The 27,816-nt window shown below is 37.7% G+C and overlaps 1 protein-coding gene across 2 annotated transcripts in view; it reads right to left on the bottom strand.

Moving 5' to 3' along the window:
• Positions 1-27,816, bottom strand: part of LOC134657491 (homeobox protein Hmx-like) — a 279,414-nt gene that overhangs the window by 2,065 nt on the left and 249,533 nt on the right. Inside the window, exons 2-3 of one of the 2 annotated variants that reach the window (XM_063513064.1) lie at positions 23,356-23,382; positions 6,193-6,290 (exon numbers count right to left, since the gene is read on the bottom strand). In XM_063513064.1, the coding sequence (XP_063369134.1) occupies positions 6,193-6,290; positions 23,356-23,366 (109 nt within the window). In that variant the 5' untranslated portion in view covers positions 23,367-23,382. Of the gene's footprint in view, positions 1-6,192; positions 6,291-23,355; positions 23,694-27,816 lie in introns of those variants that run through there. The other variant, XM_063513063.1, reaches the window with a different exon arrangement.

Raw genomic sequence — 27,816 nt, 5'->3', positions numbered from 1 at the left:
GTTCAAAAGGTTAAAAACACGAGTACCAATCATAAAATTGCTCTTCGTGTATTTTGTTCTAAGAAACAAAAAAAGCTGCCCAAAGTCTCTATACGAGTTCCTGATACTCCAGCTTTTAGAATAATAGGCAATTTCCATCTGCATCCTAAAGTCGTATACCTTCTACCTATTGATTACGGGTGTATCCAACTATCTATGCGAGTAATGGTTCGGGAGTGGTGTAAGATTTACGATGCCAGAGGCTTTAGTTTGTTTAAACCATAGACAGAGTAGAGTTCTGTGTACCAGTACCTAGAAGTCAGTTGTTTATGGAGTGAACTTGATAATAGTGAGTTAAATTTAATATTTTTAACGCTTCTTATTTAGTAGCAAAGCCATAATATTAAAAAAATACCAATGTTTTTAAATTAGTGGTAAGTTGCGATGTTTAGTTACTAAATCATTGTAAACGAGCTTGAACAAATAACTGAATGTTCAATAGAACTCAAACTAAGAGTGTTTGGATCACTAATTATTAAAATAATGAAATAAACATACACGCTTCGTGCGAAATTGGAAGTAAACTAATCTAATACCTTTAAACGAGCAATTCTTGTTTATTTATTTATTTATATATATGTAGGAGTAGTTTTCTCCGAGAGCGGTGGGGCGTGCGGTGAGGAGCGAAGATAAACACGAAGTAATGGCAGATAGCCATATATTAGCCAGTCGGCGCTAACACTAGGTACAGGAACTATGTAACTGGCTAGACTAACTAAACTAATAGCCTAAGGCCGAGCAGCGTCCAAGACAGGACAGCAGTCGAGCGCCTAGGGGAGGTGACGAGGATTTGGTATGTCAAGAAGGTCCAGAAAGGTCTCAGAGGGTACGCAGTCCGTTCGCCTAATGACTCCTAACTAACTCTCATTTCTCAACAATTACAATATTCGGTGCATCGGGTCCTTATTCTAGGAAAAATCTTAACACCGCCATGTAGGATGGCTATGCGCATTGTACAGTGACATCTAGTGACTGATTTGGTAACCAGTTCAGTTGTACGAACATGCGCGTTGTTTTTTATGTTAAACCATTTGGATACATTCGCTATATTTTTAGGAACATGTTACATGATGTTCTGTATTTTTTACAGGTTTCAGAAACGAAATATCATAGGCCTACTAGCACCATCTCTGTGCACATAGGTGAATTACATATGTATGAGTTGACAAAATGACATTAATCTATATCTATACATTTGCTACGTTTTGGTAAAAATACAAGTGTTACGAAATGCTTGAAGTCATAATTTTAAGACTCCAAGAACACTAGGATTAAGATCAAACATTGGGTATTAGTAACGCCATCTTTTGTAGGCACCGTGAACTATGGTTTGCATAGGAACTGAAGGCTAACTAATTTACATTAATCTTAGTTTGCACATTCGTTATGTGCACTCAAAAAATCTAGGCAACACTTAACACAGGTTACGCAAGGTTTTGGATTTTTAAAACTACGGGAAAGATCAAATAACGCTAATGTTTACGTCGAAATCGAGGACTACTAGCGCCATCTAGTAAGAGATCATACGAACTAAACATAGCGTATTAATGTATTTGGGAAAGTTCGCGTTACATATTTATATATATATATATATACATATATATATATATATATATATATATATATATATATATATTTCGGGGATCTCGCAAACGGCTCTAACGATTTCGATGAAATTTGCTATATGGGGGTTTTCGGGGGCGAAAAATCGATCTAGCTAGGTCTTATCTCTGGGAAAACGCGCAATTTCGAGTTTTTATATGTTTTCCGAGCGAAGCTCGGTCACCCAGATATTAATTATAATATTTATAATAAATCAAAATCAACACGGTCGGTATTTCGTAATCCATTTCCGCGTTCGAAATTCAAAATTCGAAATCGGACGCGTGAAACCAAATGTCATCAACACTGTTCAACGAATCACTACAATCGAATTCAGACCATTCCATATTCAGACAAAACCGAACTTTGTGTGCTAGAAAATAGGGTTAAATTTCAATTGGAAGGGGTTTACTTTTAAAGTTAAAACAAAGGTAGGTTGCTAATGTAACTTGAGCTTAGCGTTTCGTTCGTTGGTACGTATCGAGGGGTCTTGTTAAAGTGGTTGGCTGTCTGTGATTGGAATTGATTTTCGAAACCGTACGCCGTAAGCCTTTGTTGCCGTTGCTTACAAACGCTTACTAGTTTAAGCAGTTTATGAGTGTGTTGGATGCATTAGATAGTGCGTTAGATATTTCCAATTTGCTTAATGAATTCAGATGGATTCTAATGAATTCAGGGTAAATGAAGTTAATGTACTAATGGTCCTAATGGATTCATTATTACGACGTGTACCTAATAAGTAATAATGTGCATTATCAGTTTCCCTGCAATTATAGTATGTATGTAAATTGAAGATAATTATGTAAATAACAAAATGGAGCACTTCGCAGTTTAACGTTGCCAACGAGAATATTTAAAGGCTAAACTTAAAAATTGTAAAGCTTTTAGGATATTAGGTACATGAATTACACGATATAGGAATTAAGCCATACATTTTTGTGATAAAAATTCCAAACACACATATGTTAGAAATTATATCATATCGCTAGGTCTAAGTACAGACAAAAAAATGTAAATAAATTAACTGAACATATTCTCCTAATTTTCCCTCACGTTTATGTTATAAACGTGTGTGTGTGTGTTCCACGAAACATTTAAGCCATCCCTTCAAACTTTAACACTAATATCTAATCGTAGAATAATAACAAACATAATAATTCCCGCCGCTTTTAACGGTCTACCAACATTACTGACGAAACCACAGATAACACTAAATAGCTACACCGCATTCGAATATTAAAACGCGACATTACGTCCAAACGCTTTTGGCGCGAACGCGCAGTGTAGATCTAACGCTCGGGTGCGAGCGAGACAGCTGTAATTTCGAAACTTCCGTCAGTGTTGCTATATGCGAATAATTGTAGGGAAGCATTGTGCGCTCGGTTTGGACCTAGGGTTGCCAGATGGTCGAGATTTGGCGGGATTCTCCCGATTTTTAGCATGTGTTCCCGATTCCCGACAAAGTGAAAATTGTCCCGAACAGCTTCACGTTAAATAGTGAAAAAGGCGAAAAAATAGTAAAATCGGTAAAAAGTAACATAAAATACATGTGGCAAGGGCAAACTAAGAAATAAATTAGTTACATATTTTTTAGATTATTGATACCTAAGTATAACTATGATAAACAGATGATAAATGATAATATAGGCAGATAATGAGATATTTTTTTTGTTTGATCAAGATCTCAAATAATTTATACTATTTTTATATAAAAACGTCTATGGGCAGAGCAGCTGACGTAGTGCCAATAATGTAAAATATCGTTGTTTTTGATACAATTACTTTAATTTGAATGTTTTTTTCCCGGCTTAAATCCCAAAATCCCGAAAAATTGATATTAATTCCCGATAATAGCGCCTTTCGATCTGGCAACCCTATTTGGACCGCGTGAAATGGCGGTTTTTGTTCCGACGGGTTTCGGGAATTAAAGAGCGGGGTTGAGAGGGCAAGGATGTGATGATGATTGCTTTTCCAGTTGAGATGCGAGAAGAATATTGGGGCTGGGGGTTACAAGGATTGTGTGATTCATTTGTGATGTTTTTCCAATCTTTTAGGTTTGTAGTCTGTGCAATTGATGTTTATTCTGTCGAATCAGATACGTGATTTTAATTTTAATAGTTTTTTCTAAATAATGAAAAACTGCAATATGACAAGTGGTTTCCAGTTTAATATTTAGGATTCTGTACCCAAAGGGTAAAAACGTGACCCTCTGTCCGTCTGTCTGTCACCAGACTGTGTCTCATGAACCGTGAGTACCGTGACACAACAACAAATACTAAAAAGTACTACTAAGTAATACTATAAACTGTAGTACTCTATCTCATGTAAATAAAATTGTGACGTGTAATATGTAATAATATTATAAATAAATTAGTATGAGAGTGAGTACGGAACCCTCGGTGGGCGAGTCTTACTCGCACTTGTCCGGTTTTTTTCGTCTCTGCATAAACTACATGCATATTCAGTATCATGCTTTCTTCCGGCTGGGACAGGGAAATACGAAAAGCTGTTTTGGAGATACGGCGGGCGATTATATCTTAAAATATACTGTTACCAAACAAATAATTTACGCAATCTTATATTATTTCTGAATTTGGTCGACTGACCCGGTCGGTCGGTCACTTGTAATATTTGACAGACAATATTTTCTACGGAAACAAAGATTCATTCATCTTCCTCGCGTTATCCCGGCATTTTGCCACGGCTCATGGGAGCCTGGGGTCCGCTTGGCAATTAATCCCAGTAATTGGCGTGGGCACTAGTTTTTACGAAAGCGACTGCCATCTGACCTTCCACAACTCAGAGGGTAAACTAGGCCCGTATTGGGATTAGTCCGGTTTCCTCACGATGTTTTCCTTCAACGAAAAGCGACTGGTAAATATCAAATGATATTTCGTACATAATTATGTTCCGAAAAACTCATTGGTACGAGCCGGGGTTCGAACCCGCGACCTCCGGATTGCAAGTCGCACGCTCTTACCTCTAGGCCACCAGCGCTTCAGCAAAGATGTGTTACGATTTGGCCACTTTAGCCGTCACTATTTATTTGATGCCGACTGTACATAGTTGAGATTGTAGATCTGTGCTCCAACCAACCCCACCGCGTTGCATAATACCGGCTCGGTTACGTCACCGGATTACACTGGTAAGGCGTCGCGGTAATCGATTACCGGCCCTTACCGCACTGATTAAGTACCAGCACGCGCTTTACTTTATTTTTAAGCCTGGCAACATTGTTACATTTACATATTGCTTTTTGTAACGTTGGCTTCCCTGATGAATAATTTATTTATTATTTATTTATTTATTGATCAAATAAGTAACACAGCATTACAGTATAAAACCAAGGCACTGTGAAACTACAAAATATAAAAGAACTGATACAAAGAAAAACAATATACATAAAAATGAAATCAACTAAATATTAGATTTGGGCGACGACGTAACAGCGTGGCTCCGTAGCGTCGTCTGACTCGGCGTGGGGTTCGGCAGGTTGCCCCGGAACCGCCGAAACACCACTCCCTTCGGCCAGAAGTCCGCGCTTGCGATGGTGTCCTGCAGTGGCCGCGGCACGCGCACCACAAATGAACTGAAGTGCACATAGTGACGCGACTGCATACTCAAAACGAGATGCAATTATCTAGTTTGACCTCTCTTTCGGTCACAGTTTTTAATCGTAGAGCTCTATCCGTTTACACATGGATCTGTTTTCTTTGTTATCCATACCTATATACATAGATACCGACCATGTATGTTGTCGAAATGAATAAAGATTTTGTCTATCTATCTTACGCGGAAAATCTTATTAGTCATGAGACAAAACGTTGCTCAGGCGGCCTAGCCAAGGTGACAATCGCTATCCCTTCGAAAACGTTGCTCAGGCGGCCTAGCCAAGGTGACAATCGCTATCCCTTCGAAAACGTTGCTCAGGCGGCCTAGCCAAGGTGACAATCGCTATCCCTTCGAAAACGTTGCTCAGGCGGCCTAGCCAAGGTGACAATCGCTATCCCTTCGAAAACGTTGCTCAGGCGGCCTAGCCAAGGTGACAATCGCTATCCCTTCGAAATCGAATCGCTTTGTGTCTCTCTATCTCTCTTATTCCATATAAGTGGGCCATTTTATTTAAATTTGTCCCCTACACTTTTTTCCAAATTGGGATTTTTAATGTTATTTCTACTCAGAATCATGAGCTCTTTTGATCCTAATAGAAGAAAAAAAGTGTCCCAAAATTTCCATAAATTTTTCGATCTTTCCATTCCGTGACCGCCATACAAAGTCTATGAAAAATGGTAACGGAATGGGAAAAACCCTTGGGACACTTTTTTTCTCCTATTAGGAGAGAAAGAGCTCGTGATTCTGAGTAGAAATAACATAGAAATTCACAAATAAAAAAAAAGTGTAGGGGACAACTTTAAATAAAATGGCCCAAGTGTGACAGTGACAGTTGCGTTGCGATCGCTACGAAGAGTAAACGAATGGCACGTTAGCTACGCGGCCAGATCAGAGTGAAACGGCGTATTACAAGTTCTGTATTTTAACGTCCATGCTCACCTCGTGGTGGGGATCTGTCGTGAGGCCTCCAGTACCAGGGGGGCATCAGTTGCCCGTACCGCCCCGCCAGGGCGCTCCACTGTGTGATCAGCCCCAACCTGCAACAAAACGGAGTTCATAAGACAACAGCCAAAGATAATCGTTGATTGAACAACCAATTTAGCTAGGACCCTAAATGGGCCCACTGATTAACAGTCCGCCGAACGGTATCGGCCTGTCAGTTAGAACAAAAAGTTGACAGTTTCGAACAACTGACAGGCCGATATCGTCCGGCGGACTGGTAATCAGTGGGCCCCTTAAATGGCTCAACAATCACGGAGCGTGACTGTACGACTGTCAGCGGGTGCTCACCCATACTGCGTTTTCGTCGCGTCGCGAGTACATGCGGCCCACACCAATTCTGGTGTCTAGCCATAGTAGTTGCCGCGCACCGCTACGGAACGGACGCCTGCTCGCGCTTGCGCCACCTGGCGGTCATATTTGTCGTAAAAGACGCGTTTTGTTAGAGAGTGAATCTTCTGTACCTATTATTATTTATTCTGTGTCTAAAACTAACATCGTAGTCCAGAACATCCGAAAAGTGAAAAGTCTCACTTTTAGTTTCATTCGAACCGCTTTCACAAAGGGGATCTAACTTTTCACTTACAACTCACTATATAAGAATAAAAGAAAAAAAGTAATAAATCACTTTGCTGGAAATAGAGAAAATCGTCTATCGCGGGGAAACAAGCTTTCTCACTTTGCGGAATCGAGATGTCGAAGGTATCGAGTATCGATTGTTGGAACAAAGAGGATTGCGCGGCCCTGGGGGGTAGGGGTGGGAGTTTTAATCTATCGATAGTTTAAAGTCACACTGTTTGTGTCTTCTTTACAAACTTTTATTTAGTTTGACCTGGAATGGAATCAAATCGTTACTGGCATCGTTACTGGTGAATTTCCAATATGATTTGGAACTCTGGTAGCCGTTTAAGAAGTGTAGGACTCTTACGGTAGATGTCGCTATGAGCCTCCCTAGGGCTCATATATGGTGGAAATATTCGCTGAATTGGGTACGGTCTTGGTAGCTCAGATGGCAGAGCACTGTACTAGTGATCCAGTGGTCGTGGGTTCAATTCCCACCCAAGACAGTGATTTTTTCCACTTTTAATTTATTTCGAAGCTTAATAGCATCGTTCGCAGACGTTTCTGCTTAATACAAAATTAATTTGGAATGGACATGTACAGTAGGCAAGCGAGGTGTTCAAAATGATCTTGACGCGACTTTATTGTTAAGAGAATAAGAGCGCGTCAAGGTAATTTTGAACACCTCGCCCGCTCAGCAACTTTTCTGCTGACTGCACAACCAAAAACCTAGGCTGTTTGATGCTATGTTGTTTTGATTTTTAATTGGTGATCCCAAATCATGCTAATAGAGTCTGTGCGGAAAGAGAAGAGTGGAATGTACGGGGCCCAATACATTCCACGACTCTTCTCTTTCCGAACAGACTCTACATATAACTAATATGGGTACATAATTATTATTGACAGGTGAAAGAGCTCTTAAACGTTGACTTTTTACCCATGTGAACCTTTATCATATCGTTAAACCTTTCATATGTGTGTGATGGTGAAAAATCGTGGGTCTAAACTCGGTTAATGCTATCATAGAGCAGAAAAATTGTTTAAGATTATGATAAATCGACAAAGATTCGATTGTTCGGATTAATCCCTGCCGCTTCTTTTCGCCATCGCCCTACGCGACAACATTATCATCTTCACCACTTAGATGGTTGGCAGTCATCAACTGTGCGTTTCTCCAGAAACTTCCTGCCTCGCACAGCTAAACTGTGGAATGAACTGTCGCCTGCGGTATTTCCGGACCGATACGACCTTCAAACCTTCAAGAAAAGAGCGTACTCCCATCTTAAAGGCCGGCAACGCGCTTGCAACCCTTCTGGTGTTGCGGGTGTCCATGGGCGGCGGTAATCGCTTACCATCAGGTGATCCGTCTGCTCGTTTGCCTCCTATATCATAAAAAAAGCAGTTATCGCAACGTTTGCAACCCTTCGCAATCGGCACTAGTGATGTACTTACTTGCCGGCTATTCAGCGAGCCAGCTCGATATCGACACTCGAGATGGCCTGTCAATGGCTATTCAGCGGCTAATTGCAATGGCGTCGATTGTGGCTCGGTACTTCCCCAGGGATAGTTATAGGCAATCTAGATTTGTGTATCAATGTTATGTTAATTCAAAGGTATTATACAAAGCGAAGAGCGTTAATGGGATAGAAAATAACTGGAGATTTGAAAATAGTTTTTGTGTTGGATTTAAATGTTTGTAGATATAAATGCAGCATGTTATTTATTGTGAAACCTGTGTCTAAAATAAAATAAAAACATTCTGTAAGTAGGCCTGTACGGATATGATGGTCGTTCTTGTCTACGTGACAGCGTGATAAAACGGTGTCCGTCACTTTCTTTCCCACGGTGTTAAACAGTGACAGTTATTTTATCACGTGGATAAAGATGGATAAAGCTATCCATAATAGGCTGGCTGGTTTTCACAAGTCAATACAACATTTAAGTGAAACAGTGACATGAAAATACATAGGTAGTAGGTAATACATAAAAACATTATAAATACAACATCCAATACCCGAGTATTACCTACATTATAATTATCATTACATAGTATAAAACAAAGTCGATTCCCACTGTCTGTCTGTCCCTATTCCCTATGTATGCTTAGATCTTTGAAACTACGCAACGGATTTTTTTAATAGATAGAGTGATTCAAAAGGAAGGTTTATATATAATAACTCGTGCGAAGCCGGGGCCGGGTCACTAGTCTTAAATAAATCATTAAAACGTTGGAATAGATTTTTATAGCACAATGGCCGCTCCGCTAAAATATAAATTTCGTCCGTACGGTGTACAGAATAGGCGACCATATGTAAATGATGCACGTATCGGGTGGCACGAGGCTGCCGTTACCAATTTGTTGCACGTGCTCTAATCACCTTTTTCATAATTTTTAGTTAGACTTTTCAGTGATTTTGATACAGTGTTTTGATATTATTACTTAGTACATATATACTTAATTGTGTATATAATAACTGATTGATATTAAAATTAATAGCTTTTTGTTCGTATTTATTTAATAGAAATCTCTCACGAAATGTGGTCGTGTGTTCTAATCAGCATAAAGTTTTTTTTTTAATTTGGATAAGATAGTTTAAAGTCATAAAACGTACTATGTCAGAAAAGTTATCATTACAAGCTTTTTCGTTATTGCTATACCACATACGTTAGCACAGTTTATAATTATATTTATTATAAAAAACAAAAATAAACGCATGGAAAATTGGTTTTTAATTAACCAACTAAAACCAATCCGAGACGACATAATAAGATTTCGTAGCGGTCTACGAAGCTACGGAAGGCGTAAACGCGTAGCGTCGTCGTAGGCGTAACGCGTAGAGCCTTGCACTGTTCAAATACATCTTTAAAATCTTGTTGCACTTGAAAAATCGAAACAAAAACCATGAAAACTATATATTTATGTCTATAAACTGACAGCAAACGGTAGTTTCGTTAACAATTGATTAGATATCCTACTAATACGAATACTGAAAACTTCAAAGGTCAAAAAACTCACTTGAAACCTATAAAAACTAATTGGATACCAATTACCAATTAAAAACTCCTAAACCCGCTCCAGGCTAAACCCTTCTCAAAGCTAATTAGCGAAAAAACGCCATAAAATCGATAAAGGAAAAAATCCCGTCGGTTAATCCCGCCGTTCCAAAGTTCTGAATTCAAATTCCATTACAGCGTTCCTTTAAGAGCGGAATGGAAGAAACCGCGCGATTGGTCGGTTCACCGCGCCCTGATTGGCTGTCTGGGTGACCCCGCCCCCGGCGAGGGTATAAAAATCGATGCACGCTACGATTTTACTCTTTTTGGGCCGGCGCGGCGCGCGACACTCCACTCCCGATACTAATAATGGCATTTGTGCTTTTTCACTTTAAAGCGTTTAGTTGTATCAGAGTTGTCGCCTTTTGTTGGGTTAAGAGCTTTTTACTTATTGTGAGTAGTTATTTGAGGAAGTGAAGACGTTTTAGCGAACACGGCGGACAATGCTTTCAGCTGGCTTTGTTGATTTCAGGTTCTGAGATACTACACTCTTTTAAAGTGTGTTGGACAATCTTAATTGATTAAGCATTGGGGTGTTAGTTCATAACAACGGCTAGTTTATTTTAAGCTTTTTTAAAGGTAGAAGTTGTTCTGGATTGTATTTTAATGTAACTATGGTTGAAATTATTAAATTAAGTTTTTGTGTAAAATATGTAATTTTTACGACTAATTTAGTAAAAATACTGCTCAAGAGAAAAATGGTCCAATAGTCTTTTAGGATTATTAGGATAGGAGATTAGAACCTACTGAATCTAACTAAAGATTAAGCAAAATAAAGCTTAATTTTACATCTAGTATGTACCTCTACAAGAGATAGTAGATTTAATAATTTCACTATTTTAATACGACACATTACGCGTTTTAGGAAAAAAGTCAGAAGATCTGAAAGTAATCCTATAAAAAAATGACACAAATCATAGTTATAGTGGGTGATATATGACGATGCGCACTGTACAAGGCCTAATGTACATTTCATTCGATAGCGCGCGTCGTGCAGTACGCGTTTGCGTTGTCATTATGTATGGGATTTTGAATTTTCAAACGTCCCGCTTGGCGTGCTGTTCAAAATCCCATACAAAAATAAGACAATAATTATTTAGGGCCTAAGATATATTTCTCTTAAAATATGTGGTCGTATCAAAAACACACGCTCTATTCAAATTCCGTGATCCAAACCCTTCAAGTTCGAAATAAGAGTCACTTATTTTCCTTGTGAGCTTCGGAGCCCTAAAAATATTCCCAATAACCAGTGAAGCATCAACTAATAGCCACGGGGGCGGGGGGGGCCCTTGAAAACATTCCGCCCCTTATATCAAATCGGCTAAACCGATAAGTAACCTCTTAACTTGGCACATAGGCTCCGATTTAGGGTGTGGCACAAGCTGTTAGATAGAGCGGGTAAAGTATAAATGTATATATTCGTGTCAATCTAAATTGAACAATTCTATATGCTACTGTATTTTTAATACAATTTTTAGGGTTCCGTACCTCAAAAGGAAAAAACGGAACCGTTATAGGATCACTCGTCTGTCCGTCTGTCACAGCCTACTTTATAACTAAAGTATCATTTATTATAGCCGAAAATTTTGAGAGAGCGACTGAAAAAAAACCCACATCTCAAAATCGACTTTATCATAAAATAAATAATATAATAGAAGATTCACTATCTAACAAAACGTGTCTATTACGATAGATATGAGCGCTAGGTGGCGCAAGCGTCCTTTCCGTAGCGGTGCTCGGCAACTACTATGGCCAAACACCAACATTGGTGTAGGCCGCATGTGCTTATAGGTACTTGTAGCGACGCGACGAAATCGCGGAGTGAGACACGCCTGACTCTATCAGCCATATTCCAACTTTCGAAATATTAGATATCTAAACGATATGGATTGGATTTCAAACAAGTGTCAAAAGTGTCGTTTCTTCAAACAAAAACGTCACTTTTGACACTTGTTTGAAATCCAATCCATATCGTTTCGATATCTAATATTTGACGTATCTTAAAGTTGGAATATGGCTGTAGGATTATACATACGCAGTATCTGATAACTTGGACCACAGCTCAAGGGCGTTAAATTATTTATATTAGAAGGGCTCTCCCTCAAGACGTTATTCGCCGTATTGTTATTAGCGGAGCTAATCACTTTATGGACGGGGAATTAGTTGAGTCGATTATACGAGTAAACTGATTTTGGTTTTACTTTAGATAGATCAAGATAAGTCTGCAACGATTTTGATAGCACACGGGGTGCGAGTGTTATTTATACGTCATCATTTCATAGAAGTTTGACTTTTAAAATAACACATGCACTAGCATAATCGTTGCAGACTTGTCTTGGTCTGACTCTAGCTTTTCTGGAACCCGATTCAGATTTAAGAACTTGTTACGGTTTTAATCTTATTTTGATACCCTGACGATCGCTCTCGCTCATTGGTGCATGCAAAATTAAGTGATAGTCGTGCGTGATGCCAATCGCTAAAACGATCGTCAAGGTCGTATCAAAACCAGTTTAAAACGAAAAATCCGGCTCCTATTTTCTGATAGTTATTAAGGGTGTAAAGTTTTTTTCTACGGCCGTACTTTTATTTGTCGTTTAAAGGGTCGTGCACACACCTTTAAAACCCTATACCTTATAGTTGTCAAGACAAGTCTTTAGTCTATTCCCCAAAAAAGAATTTGTGCATACACGCAGTATCTTTTTGGCGATTTTCCGATACTTCGTGTAATGACTACCTAAAAAATATTGAATGAAATACAGTGTTCTCTGACAAATAAGTGAACCATAGACATTTAATTTCATTCATTCATTCATTCTTTTCCCGCCAGCACCCTCCATTTTTGCCACTTTTTGAATTAAAAATATTTGTTAAATGTACAATTTTATTTCAAAGTAAGTGCTTGGTCGTAGAAGAAGTATTGTATGCAACGTTGTTTAACTGAGTCAAAAAATACTCGTGGCGTCTTTATTAACAATTTTCGGCTTCGCCTCAAATTGTTACTCACGCCACTCTCCTTTTTTGACCTCTCTTAAACAACGGTTGCATAAAATACTATTAGGGGATTAATGTATGTACACAGAAAATTGCTATAAAACGGTAAATTGTAAATTGTATTCAAAATTGTTGTCGCTTCAGTTGTGATCATTGAAAATTCCCTCGAAAATAGAAATACTTTGTAAACTTTATAACTAAAGTGTCATTTTATGGAACTTGCTAAGTAGGTAAGTAAACAAACCGCCATATTGAAATTGTCTCTTGATGAATTTACTAGTGACTAGTGGATTCACCTTCTATAGAATGACACTTTAAGATTGAATACCTCCAGTGATTTTATCTCTTTTTATCCCCACATCAAAACAACCATGTTTTTTTCTTAAATCTAAGATATAACATAAAATAGCATAAGTCGGAGGGTCGCTGAGCGCGGGATATCGTAAATAACTCAAGATGGGGATCACACCCCGGTTTCTACTTCAGAAAGAGATCGAGCTATAAAAGTGAGAGGGAAAGTAATAACGGCAAACATGAGACATTTAAGAGTAAATTCAGAACATTCTTGATATTTCGCTGATACCTGTAAAATTTCTACCGCTAGGCGCGTTAAAAGTTGAACATCTTATGTCTTTAATTTTTCGACGTGACGTGTTTTAAAAGATTGGATTCAATATAGTCTGTCAAACAACTTTGTTAGAAGAAAAAGGCGCGAAATCCAAATTTTCTATGGGGCGAAAAGTCGAAAACCCGTTGTGCATTTTTTTTAAATTTGCCGCTTTTTTCTAGTGACGGAAATAGCTTGACAGACTATAGGTTATAAATTGTAACTATAGCCGGTTAAATTTTCTATGGTACGATAACTCATCGCGCCTATATTTTTTTAATTTGCCGTTTTTTTCTACTGACGGAAATGGCTTGACAGAGTATATGTTTTTTTCTCCAGTCATGAACAGTACCTATGACCTAATTTCTTTTAAAACAGATGGAAATGAATGAAAACATTACAAAACATTTAAAAAAAACGTCATACTGAAACACTGTGACTCTTGTTTATGGTAAAATATTGCCAGAGCTTAAAAAATGATAAATAATTATTTTACAGGAAAAACTAAAATCTAAGTATAAATATTACCTTAAATAGCTCCCCTAAGTATTTTACGGTATGATCAGAATTTCTCAGAATGAAACAAATCTGCAATTTATTTATTTATTTATTTAAACTTTATTGCACAAATATATACAACAATGTACAAATGTCGGACTTAATGCCAAATGGCATTCTCTACCAGTCAACCATAGGGCCAAACAGAGACTATACCTTCAACTAGTGCAGAGAGAGAAAATATATTGAGTGAGTTAAAAAAAGCAAACTATACTTATAAATTACATAAATATATATAAACTACCACATATTTATAAAATACATACTATAAATATAATAATGATGGATATTATTCGAACTCTTGCTTTAGCAAATGCTTACGTAACAAACATCCTACAATTAACATCCTATAATTAATAGTAATGTGGGAATTAATTTATTTAGAATTTACGCGAAACTTTACCGTTCACTTTATTCAACTAAATAAAGGCATTTCTCCCCTAAATCCAACAATGAAAACAAAACAATAAAAAGCAAAAAATAACCTTATAACATGATACTCAAAACAAACCCAAAATATCCATCTTAATTAGCTCAACAAGGACAAACAGCCAAAGAATTAAAAAGTTAAGATTGTCAAGATGGCGGCGGCGACACGAATTAACAAAATGTCCGACATCCTTCATTAAGGAGGGTCTTTTTAACATTAGAAATATGTTCTCCTTCAAATTTTATTGTGAAATTTGTAAAGTTAATTTTGTGACGAAGTGGAAATTATGATGTTACAAACATTGTATTTTTCACTTTTAATCTGATTTATTTGCATGGCTACAAGTAAAAGTAACTATAGTCTGTCAAGCCATTTCCGTCAGTAGAAAAGAGCGGCAAATTTAAAGAATGTAGGCGCTAAGTTATCGTCCCATAGAAAATTATAATATCGCGCCTTTTTCTACTGACGAAGTTGTTTGACCGGCTATACATATATAATTACAACAAGAAGAGTCGTTGTCAAGCATTGATTTATTAGGGCCACATGCGCGTTCCAGGGTTAGCCAATTAACTCGGAGTTAACCATTTATACAGGGTTAAACTGTACTGTATAAACGGTTAACTCCGAGTCCTCCGAATTAGACTTTGCCACTGCTCATGGGAGCCTGGGGTCCGCTTGACAACTAATCCCAAGAGTTGACGAAGGCACTAGTTTTTACGAGTGCGACTACCATCTGACCTTCTAACCCAGAGGGGAAACTAGGCCTTATTGGGATTAGTTCGGTTTCCTCATGATGATTTCCTTTAATTTGAATGAAAATTAGGAAGTCTGAAGACTTCATAATTTTTAAACTTATTGAACAAGTGTCATCGTTTGAGTTATTTCCTCGTATTACAGGGCGGGGCGGTATAAGCCAAGATAGCTTACTGCAAACCGTAGCCCACAACTAAGGTGTACTGTAATCCTCCCGGCTACTCAGGAAACTAGTATAACTACCCACTTGCGGTAGTGGATAATACTACATCGATTGGTTACCAACCGTGCTGCGTTTAGATAGGACAGTACTGGAGCGAGTTACTAACTTGGGCAGACAACAAGTAACTAATGATAATTATTATATGTAACTCGAAATAGGTTATAGGCGAGGCGTTCCAAAATTGAAGTGTTAAATTTGTCTTTAGTCACGCCTAGGCAAGCTATAGCTATGCTACTGACACTGTTCAACAACAAGTGTAACAAAGATGATGGTATGTGAAAATTAGTCAACAAAGACCCTAATGAACTATAGGTAAACCAGAACTTTGGGAGTATTGTCAAGAGGGCGCTCGTTTTGAATTTTATATAGCAACAATTTGTATAGTGGGGACAATGGAAATTGGCAGATGATTTTTGTTTTATTCCGACAACTTTAATAAGTGCGAAGTTAGATGATTGGATATTTCTTCGGTTTTTACGCTTTAATGGCTGACTCGATTTAGATAAAATGAATAGCGTAAAGTCAATAAGTAACGCAAGAGTTATAATATAAGTAAGAATTTATATAGATAATTTTACAAATAAAATTATTTAACGTACCAAATATGTTCTATTCAGCATAATTGAAATCGGGATCTAAATATTCTTCAGTCATCAAGGAATTTGACTCGTTCTCAACATTATACTCAAAATCGGAATCTAAATATTCTTCAGTCATTAAGACATCAACCAAATCGTGACGACCTGACTATAGTGACATTTGTCTATAAGTTTGAAACTTACCCGTCAATTCAGATGCTAATTTCGTTATGTTTTTAATGGAAGTAATTTCTCTCCCGCACGTTTTTTTCCAATAAATAACTATACTTATACACTATTTACAACTTTTTTCTCTGTAAAATCTAAAACTTTCGGCATGATTATTGCAGTCTAATAATAATTCACACGAAACTAGACAAAGCAATGTTTACATTGTCAATATTGACAACTATCATAGAGGGTAGATGTTGTCTATTATTAAAATTGTTGCCATTGCTAGAAATTAGTACCAACAAATTTCCGTAATATGGCGCACCCTCAATAGATCCTGCACGGCTAGCACATGATGGGCGCGACAGTCGACAGGCGAGAAAATGCCGCGACATAGAGCTCTCTCGCGAATCGGTAGCATAAGAGCCGCGCGACAACCCGCTGTCTCGCGGACAAATGTCAAAGCGACATAATTTTGTCGTTTGACAGTTCCACGCGGGATACTCTCGAAAATCGTAGCACGAGTGTACTATGGGAGACAAAATGTCCCGCGTTTGAACGTCAAAATGAGAGAAATTGTCTTCGAGGCTAGAGGGTCGCGACAAGCGCATTTGGTCGAAGTTTTGTTGACTTTTGTTCTAAAAGAAAGATAATTTTCCATATTTTATATTTATTTCATACTACAACACTTTTTTATTTAAGTATAATTTGAATCTTGAGTTTCATGATCATGCCATTAATATCAAAATGATTATATTTTTTCACAATGACTTGTTTGTTCTCTTAAGTTAAACGAAAATCCGATAGAAAAAAATCTAAGCCTAAGATTGTACGATCACGACCTCATCAACAAAGCAAACCGTTGGTGGCGAATTGACTGGGGGATAATTAATAGAAACATAAATAATTGATACAAAAATATTACATTGCTAATCCGCGAAACAATTACGTGCTATCAATCAGTGCTAACTCGTTATATTTACTTACACGCGTATTTTTACATGCAATTATTGTTGACAACCTATATTATGTCGCTCCTTAGGTGTTTCCATTCATTGTGGGATATAAACAACACAATCCCGACCTGAATATTGCATCAACCTTACTTATAATAAGTAAATGAAAAAGTGAATCTGTACCTATGTACAGTCAGCAGCAATAGTTGCTAAGCGGGCGAGGTGTTCAAAATAATCTTGACGCGACTTTATTGTTAAGAGAATAAGAGCGCGTCAAGGTAATTTTGAACACCTCGCCCGCTTAGCAACTATTGCTGCTGACTATATGTTACCTCTTGACGCTTAATCCGCCGAAACATCATTCCACAAAGAATGCAAATAATGAATCTGGCAGCTCAACTCAACCTCCACCTCACAGAAGACCACAGCCGTAATACTTACTTTGTAGTGTACGAGTTGGTACTAGCCTAATCCTTAACCCTTAAATGCATGATTTTTTCTTTTTGGCCGAAATTAATATATGTATCACATAATTGTTTGCCGTTTCTAGGAAAAATAGTAAAAAAAATTATATCATCGATTTTCACTGCGAAATCAGTGTTAAAAGTTGCATAGGCTAAATCATATTTTTGGAAATATATAGGTATTTGTAAAGGGTATAGGAAAAATCTTAACTGCCATCAGAAAGGTACACTATTTATGATGTTCCTATGATAAAGTTTGTAAATATAAAATAATTACAAACCCCGAAAAATCTGCCCAAAATCACATACTAAAAATCATCAACTTCCAGGTTTTTCCAAATTTTCCGACATTTCGTCTATAAACAAATGTAATTTTTATGAATTAAAATACTGCGTAAATTTATGTAATAATTCGGAAAATTTATTAGTTTTACTATTGAAATAATATACAAGAACAAATAGAATTTGTTTAATAATGCATAACATTTGATGTTTATGTTGTGTGTATAAATGCATCACTATGCATTTAAGGGTTAAGTTACGATTCCCACCGACCGGCTGGAGTTGGGCCGCGCCGGAGTGCTTTTTCAGTGTACCTATTTACATAATGTATGGCAGAAGCGATAGAATCCGTCCGGAGCCATCCGATCCGCAAGCAGCCGACCGGCTTTGGGCATACAAATGTGAAATGCGCTCCGACTCCGACGAATCGTACTTAAATCTGAGTACCTATCTCAAAAAGGTCAAAGTAAATAAAATCATTTAAAGTTTTTGGTAGTATTTATTTAAAAGTCACATTATTTGAGAAGTGTTATCAACACTCGACTGTCCTTGCACGGAGTAGGTTCCCAACTTGAGCCCTTCTATGCGGTTAGCAGCAGCATGCTTAGGTGTAGAGAATACCTCCGTGTTTGATGACAGGCTTGTGCATGATTGTCATTCAATCTATCTTCGAAGCCAGCAATGCAGTGGCTAGCCAGCCATAACGGAGATATGTCGGGGATTAGCATAAGATATTTAGTCTGTAAATAAGATTTAAAAGGAATGTATTTTTTTTGCAAAAGACAACGGAAAAGAGCTTTATGAAGATTGAATTGTGTACTACTTATGGTATGATGGTATTTTGTTAGCCAAAACTTTTAACAAAACGCCAATTATTCGTAAGGAGTTGTATTTTAATGAATAGGTAGGTAATCTTTAGATAATTATAATAATATATTCTAACTTGTAACGACAAAGCGAATCAAATTTTGATTGACATTATTGACACTGACATTTTCGACTTAAAAATAATATTTGCTATTTCTTACTCTTCATACTGCGAGAAAGAGACAAAGTTATCGTGACTAGGGACGCTCCGTTTCTAAGGCTGACTATTCATTATTTATCCGATTATTATTTTACCGATTCAGTGTTGCCACGAATGAAAAGTTTGTTCCATGTATAAATGGCCACATTGGCTAAGTCGCGCGCGGGATGGCTCTCTCTCGTGGAACTCTTTTCTCGATGTGCGAACTCATGCTGCCAAAATCGAGGAATTGACAGATAGAGATAGAAATTTGTGACGGGCGACTGCCGTCTCTCGCGGCGCGAGCTATCCCGCGGATAATCATGTGCTAGCCGTGCTGGTTCACCTATAACTTCTACATGTTATTTATAGTAATAGTAATAGGTACGACTTTAACACCTCACCCGCTTAGCAAATTCTGCTGCTGACTGTACTTGCGGTTAGTAGCTGACCATACCACGGGTTGCGAAGTAATCTGGGTTATCTATTCAATAGACGTTCAACTAGCCATTTGCCGGCGGTTACTTAATGTTCGGTATCGATTAGAGTCGACCACAGTTGGTGCCTCGTTTGCATACACTGCTACTTGTAGCGAGTAGCTACTAGCTGACCATAGCACTGGTTGCGAAGTAATCTGGGTTATCTATTCAATAGACGTTCAACTAGCCATTTGCCGGCGGTTACTAAACTTAATGTTCGGTATCGATTAGAGTCGACCACAGTTGGTGCCCCGTTTGCATACACTGCTACTTGTAGCGAGTAGCTAATAGCTGACCATAGCACTGTTTGCGAAGTGATCTGGGTTATCTATTCAATAGACGTTCAACTAGCCATTTTCCGGCGGTTACTTAATTTTCGGTATCGATTAGAGTCGACCACAGGCGTTTGCAACACAGGGAATTTTTAGAGAATCCTAGTTCAGGCACTTTTAAATAAATTATGTGTATGTTTATGCATAGACCGCTACTTGCGTCAAGTAGCTGCTATATAATATAATGAGTTTAGTTTTAGTATTGTGCCTGATGGTTTTTTAAAACAGTTAAAAATGATTCTAGGTTCGAAAAATGTTCACGATTAGACTATGTTTTCGTTCGGGATAATCAAATACAGTTCCAATGTAAAGGAAATAAGTAGGTATAATAGTTCTTATTTGTGAAGCAAAGCAAAGTTTCATCCCTGTTAAATAATTTGACTACATTGTAACATGTGTTCTTAATCGGAGGTTGGATACTGACCATGATTAACTCGCTAGCTTGAATATTAAGTCCAAACGAGGCATGGTTAAGATAGGCGATCGCTACTTAGTTCCCGGCACTTTAAGGCTATTCGGGCATAATTACCGGAGTTCAAGCCTTGTCTGAACTTGCCTTAGCTCTATTATACCTAGTTGTATTGGAGATCCAGTTTGAATAAACCAAGTTAGTTAAAAAATATAACTTAGAAAACTGTTCGACGATTAATTATGAAATTATTAAAGTGTTTTGAAACCCTTATCCATCCACTTTTGAACATAACCCTTATGTTTCATAATATACATAGACGCTCACAAGTCACAAATTTCAACTGATTTCATGAATTGTTTAATACGAATATGAATATTACTTTAGTAAACGTCATCACGTATTCATTCGATTCTTAGTTTAATACTAACAGGAAACACAAAAATTAGGATAAGATCAATAAGGATAAGTGTGGCCGAATTTCACACATACCTGTTCACATGTTTATTCATTTTTATTCATACATTTGCCAATAAACGCAAGTAACAAATGTATGAACTCGCAATAAACGCTAATCATTGTGTAAACAAGCACCAACAAATATATGTCCATGGTTTCACAAAAAACAAGTACTAAGCCACATTTACTACCACAAATGTGCCGCCCGACAAACTAGAAGATAAAGGCTTCATAAACCCACCCCAGCGGCAGTTACCCCGCTAATCAGACATCCCTTTATCTACGTAAGACGTACTTGTCGGACAGGGAAGACAGACAAATGGGAAACATCGGACAAATGGGCGCGACGTCGGACATGGGACAGTTTAGGGTTGATGTTACGTGTCAGATGGATTTGGGATTGTTTTTGTCTGCTCTACTATCTGGAAATTAACTATTAAAACAGTATACTGTGGGATTGTCATCGTTAGAGCGTTTTTTGATTTTCCGATGCGATAACAGATGTATACGCGACTATTCGCGCTTCCAAAAACGAGCTTTTAAAGCGCATAATGTCGTGGCGAGGTCTTAAACCATTTTATGAAAAGATCGGTTGGCCACATTATGAAATAACCAAACCTATCCTTACCAATTATCAATAACATACGAGGGGTGTTCAAAATATTTTCGGTATGAGAATGAAAACAAACAAGTACGAAAAGTTTGATATTTTTATTTTTCAATATACTCCCCCCCTATGTTCATACACTTAAAAGATCGATCAATTATTTTTTTTAATCCTGCATAAAAATATTTTTTATCTTTGGTGTAAAAATGCTCCTCCACTGCCGCCTTCAATGCTTTATCATCGGAAAATTTATTTCCACGCAGATCCTTTTTAAGATTGGGGAACAAAAAGAAGTCGCTGGGGGCTAAGTCCGGACTATACGGTGGGTGAGTAACAGTTTCAAACCCACATTCAACAATAGCTGCCTTGGCAATATGAGCAGTATGGACGGGGGCGTTGTCATGTAGAAGCATAACACCTTTGGTTAACTTTCCTCGCCTCTTTTCTTTGATTGCATCCTTTAATTGACGTAGAATGTTAGCGTAGTACTGTCCTGTGATATTTACACCTTTTTCTTTATAATCGATCAGTAATACTCCTTCACAATCCCAAAATATCGTGGCCATGACCTTGCCAGCTGAAGGGATGACCTTGAACTTCTTGGGATGAGCTGAACCCTTAATGTGCCACTGCATGGACTCTTGTTTACTCTCTGGGTCATAATGATGAACCCAGGTTTCATCTCCAGTAACTATTCTTTGCAGCACCTCATCAGGATTTTCACCGCACAGGTCAATAAAATCGGAACAACAAGCTACACGCATGTCTTTTTGAAGCCGAGTCAGCATTCGCGGAACCCATCTTGCACTTACTTTTGACATATTAAGATGGTCATGGATAATATCATGTACGGTACCAATAGAGAGATTGGTTACTTGTGCTATAGATTTTACCTTCACTCGACCATCTTCCAATATAAGTTTTTCCACTTTATCAATATTTTCTTGTGAAGTAGCTACTACAGGCCGGCCAGGTCTAGGGTCGTCTTCAACACTCTCCCTTCCACGTTTAAACTCGCTTGACCACTTTTGAATGGTAGATAAAGAAGGAGCAGACTCACGGTAAACACAATCCATTTCCTCTTTTATGGTTTTTTGATTTTTACCCTGTTTTGTCAAGAATTTTATCACGCATCGATGTTCTAATTTAGTTAACATTGTCAATTCCCACATGATGTTCATGTTTGTTCAGCAATTGCAGAAAAACAAAAGAACATCTCGGTTCGAATTATACTTTTTTTTAATGTCAATGAATAAACCTTAGCGGCCAGTAACGAAAGAAATTTTAGAAGAGGTTGTAAGATATCATTACCGAGAATATATTGAACGCCCCTCGTATCAAGTAGTCGAATTTAAACTGTTGTGAGACATACTAACATTGAATAATTTTACGGTTTGGATTTGGACTCATTTGTTTTAAGAGCCAACAGGAGTGGTCATTTCTCCATACAATCGTACTCGACTGTTTCCTCCGTGGGTTTTGTTTGAAGCTAGAGCAATGATTTTTTCAACACAGATTAATATTGTCAATATCTGAACGGTCCGACGTTTTGATTTTTTTGATATTTTTGTTTTTTAAGGCGCTAGAACCCTTCAAAATGGCCAAAATGACCTAATTGACTATGCCGCAATGAGAGGCGTGCTGTCCAAACTGATATCAATTAGTCAAAAAAGCAGTTTGGTCCGACACAGATAATGTCATAATCATTTAGATTTCCAAATTTGGTTACGATTGGTTAAGTTTTGAAGGAGGAAACAGTCGAGTACGAAACCTCGATTTTTGAGATTTTTATGCAGGATTTTTCGCCTTGTCCTTATCGCACTAGTTTTAGGAGCCGCTTCCGTTAGCGAGACGGGTATATTTACCTAAAATATTTAAATCTTAGCTCCTGTTGGCTCTTAAGTCTCTCTTCTCACGCACTAACAGTGCGAGCAGCGTTCACGACGGCCGGTTATCGCGTACTGCGGACGCAGCTCGCACTGTTAGTGCGTGACAAAGGAGACCTAGGCTCTTCGAAACATGTCGCGCGAGTGACTTCATAACAAGTGAGTCTAAACCGTAAAATTATTCAATATCATGTATAGTGATCACTTCTAAGATGGTCATTATTTATGATCTGGCCACGACCTATACCTACAATGCTAGTCTGAAATCTTCAGAGGCTGACAAGCAAATAGACTCACCTTGATAACATAGCATCATTATTCCCAGCAAAATGATTCGCCGCGAGTGCCGCCTCCAACACATGACTTTCCCTTCTCGGCTCTGCTCTATTCAATATAGAACTAATCGAGAAACTGGTGTACGGCGCGCTTCCCGTCGCCTTCTCTTCTTTATCCTTCTTAAGCTCGTAGAAGGGGCTCTTCTGCGTGCTTCTAGAAGGAGAGATGTCGGGACTGGAGGCGCCGGAGACGACGTTCACTTCGATGTCTCGCTCGTCTTGAGAGGAGAGGGGGGAGTCCATGGTGGCTAGTGCATTGCTGGCCTGGGGAGGGAAATATAATATTACTGTACTATACATATGTGAATTGTGAAGTGATGATAATAGTGAAAATCGACCTAGACCCAAAGTAAATAAGTAATTTAAGTGTCTATTATAAAAAAATATGTAATAAGTATTGTAATATGAATTATTTATAACAAAATGTACCTAGATTTAATAATGTTTAAAAATTTGACGTGTAAAATGTATATTTTATGAATAAAAGATTGAATTTAATTAAGCTCAATAAGGCTTGTGGTGTGGGTACTAGACGAAGATATCACTACATAGTATAAAACAAAGTCGCTTCCCGCTGTCTGTCTGTCCCTATGTATGCTTAGATCTTTAAAACTACGCAACGGATTTTGATGCGGTTTTTTTTAATAGATAGTGTAATTCAAGAGGGAGGTTTATGTATAATTTGTTAACCCGTGCGAAGCCGGGGCGGGTCGCTTAGTATAATAGAAAACTATATATAGGTTAATACTTAAACACATTTAAAACGTCCATAACGCAGGAACAAATATCTGTAGGTAATGAACACACAAATAAATGCCCCTGACCAGGATTTGAACCCAGATTTAAGGATGAATCACGTTAGACCGCTCTTAGACCGGGCCGTGTCCGGGCCGGAGCTTCCGGCGCTTACTTTTCTATGACAGATGACAGGTAATCACGTGATGCTTTCCATAATATTTAATTTATATATATATATTTTCATATTTCTTTCCTAAGCTCCGGAAGCTCAGGCCCGGGCACGGCCCGGTCTATCGTAAGTCATCCTTTAGTAATTTGACAAGTGCTAAAGAGAGAAGTTTGACGTTTAAAATGACCCTGGCACAGTCTGGGCTATCACAATCGCTGCCAACTTATACTTGGTCAACCAGATCTTGTCAGTAGAAAAAGGCGGCAAATTTGAAAAATGTAGGCGCGAAGGGATATCGTCCCATAGAAAATTTGAATTTCGCGCTTTTTTTTACTGACAAGATTTGGTTGACCAGCTATAGCTTGTTCTAACTCTATCTAAGAGACGTTTATTATGCAAAAACTTAAATCCACTTTCACCCTAATTTCTACCCAAATTAATACCCGTGTAAATTCCCCGTTTCTAAAAACTTCCATCTCCACTAAAAGACGGCCCTCCATTATTCAGAGCTCTTAAGTGCGTTATTGTCAGACCCCAAGGGACCCTAGGGGGTTCTGCATAAATGATGGTACCGTCTTAAAAAATGCGGTGTAATCGCATTAGGAAATATGTATTTCAGGGAAACTGGATTGTCTTTTGACGTATTAGCCGTATTTGAGTGTAATAGAGTATTGGGGATAAAATGTGGGATATACGAGGGGTGTTCAAAATATTCTCGGTATGAGAATGAAAACAAACAAGTACGAAAAGTTTGATATTTTTATTTTTCAATATACTCCCCCCCTATGTTCATACACTTAAAAGATCGATCAATTATTTTTTTTAATCCCTCGTAAAAATATTTTTTATCTTTCGTGTAAAAATGCTCCTCCACTGCCGCCTTCAATGCTTCATCGTCAGAAAATTTATTTCCACGCAGATCCTTTTTAAGATTGGGGAGCAAAAAGAAGTCGCTGGGGGCTAAGTCCGGACTATACGGTGGGTGAGTAACAGTTTTAAACCCACATTCAACAATAGCTGCCTTGGCAATATGAGCAGTATGGACGGGGGCGTTGTCATGCAGAAGCAGAATACCTTTGGTTAACTTTCCTCGCCTCTTTTCTTTAATTACATCCTTTAATTGACGTAGAATGTTAGCGTAGTACTGTCCTGTGATATTTACACCTTTTTCTTTATAATCGATTAGTAATACTCCTTCACAATCCCAAAATATCGTAGCCATGACCTTGCCAGCTGAAGGGATGACCTTGAACTTCTTGGGATGAGCTGAACCCTTAATGTGCCACTGCATGGACTCTTGTTTACTCTCTGGGTCATAATGATGAACCCAGGTTTCATCTCCAGTAACTATTCTTTGCAGCACCTCATCAGGATTTTCACCGCACAGGTCAATAAAATCGGAACAACAAGCTACACGCATGTCTTTTTGAAGCCGAGTCAGCATTCGCGGAACCCATCTTGCACTTACTTTTGACATATTAAGATGGTCATGTATAATATCATGTACGCTACCAATAGAGAGATTGGTTACTTGTGCTATAGATTTTACCTTCACTCGACCATCTTCCAATATAAGTTTTTCCACTTTATCAATATTTTCTTGTGAAGTAGCTACTACAGGCCGGCCAGGTCTAGGGTCATCTTCAATACTCTCCCTTCCGCGTTTAAACTCGCTTGACCACTTTTGAATGGTAGATAAAGAAGGAGCAGACTCACGGTAAACACAATCCATTTCCTCTTTTATGGTTTTTTGATTTTTACCGTGTTTTGTCAAGAATTTTATCACGCATCGATGTTCTAATTTAGTTAACATTGTCAATTCGCACATGATGTTCATGTTTGTTCAGCAATTGCAGAAAAACAAAAGACTATCTCGGTTCGAATTATACTTTTTTTTAATGTCAATGAATAAACCTTAGCGGCCAGTAACGAAAGAAATTTTAGAAGAGGTCGTAAGATATCAATACCGAGAATATTTTGAACGCCCCTCGTACCTACTCGTAAGTGGGTTCTCTATGTAAATAGAGCTTTGTTCTGAAAACAGTAAAGGCGTGTACACACTAGCGTTTCTGCCTCGCGTTTTCTCGGCGTGTCCATGCAAAATTAATATAATTAAGTAAGAATTTCTTAACGTATTTATTACTAATAAGCTAATAACTATTAGTAAAACAGATAATAATTTAATAAAGTCTTAAAATGTATGTGTTATCGGGAAATATGTCTACCATTTCACTACTACCCTGCTACTACTGACATTTTTTTTGTAATTTAATTGTCTTTGTTATGTACCTAATAGCTGTTTTTTTTATATGGTGTTTGTAAATTTATATTATGTGTTTTTGCAGCTGTCAAATAAATGATCTATCTATATATCTACCCACCACAGACTTGTCATTTTCGCGCTCGCGCTTCTACCCACCCTTGCGAAACAATTCATACCTACTTCTAAATACCTTATGGGTCAAACAGATTACTGTGTTAACGTCTTTCCTGTAGACATACACAAGAGTTAAGGGCTATAAAGGTTAATTTTCTTATTTAACCCGTATCCACGTGAAAAGATCCTCCTTTTATTTAGAGAACTATGATAAAATCATTACTTACATGCCCACAAGCTGTTAACTATTGCCCACAGGAGAGAAAACTAGTGTGTTAGCGCGAACTGTACATTTTTCTCTCCTGTGGGTAATAGTTAACAGCTTGTGGGAATGTAAGTAATGATTTTATCATAGTTCTCTAAATAAAAGGAGGACCTTTTCACGTGAATAAGGGTTAAATAAGAAAATTAACCTTTATAGCCCTTAACTCTTGTGTATGTCTACAGGAAAGACGATAACACAGTAATCTGTTTAACCCTTATTTCTACCAACATATCAATCGACACAGCGATCGGACCTTTCGTTCCCACCTATGGTTGCCGCTGCCTCCGTCGCCACCGGTCGCGCAATGTCGTGGCCGAGCTGTTAGTGTTGCTAAAGTATGACGTGCTTACATACTCGTATTTTACAATGGATAATTCAACTCAATTTATTTTACGCCTAAAATAAAATGTCTATTGGGATCAATTAACATCTATGTCCTAGTAAATGAATAGGTAAATTATACATTTTACTGTCCTATTAACACCAAAATAATATAACCTTAGGTATTATAGGTCACTATGGTGTCCCTCGAGCGTTTGTCAATTAAATTAATTGTAACATGTCATTTAGTCATTTAAAGTTTTAGGTAATACGAAATTTTATTGTATACTTTATACTTAATTCTGGTGCAATTATGTATTAATTTAACGATATATGATTTGAGTAATTACAGTAAACCCTAATTGATATGTTTAATTCATTAAAATAAACGAGAAAATTAACGATTTTCACAATTTTTCGAACATTTTATTTATTTGACTAAATCGACGGGTAACATTTTATGAAGCGCTTTCTAATATAATAAATGTATCAATATGTACTTTAGTTTTAACGTCAAATATAGTATAAGTACTTATAACTCTTATAAGGTAAT

This window comes from Cydia amplana, chromosome 20 (genome assembly GCF_948474715.1).
Source record: "Cydia amplana chromosome 20, ilCydAmpl1.1, whole genome shotgun sequence".
NCBI lineage: Eukaryota > Metazoa > Arthropoda > Insecta > Lepidoptera > Tortricidae > Cydia > Cydia amplana.
This window is presented reverse-complemented; position numbering and strand designations above follow the sequence as displayed.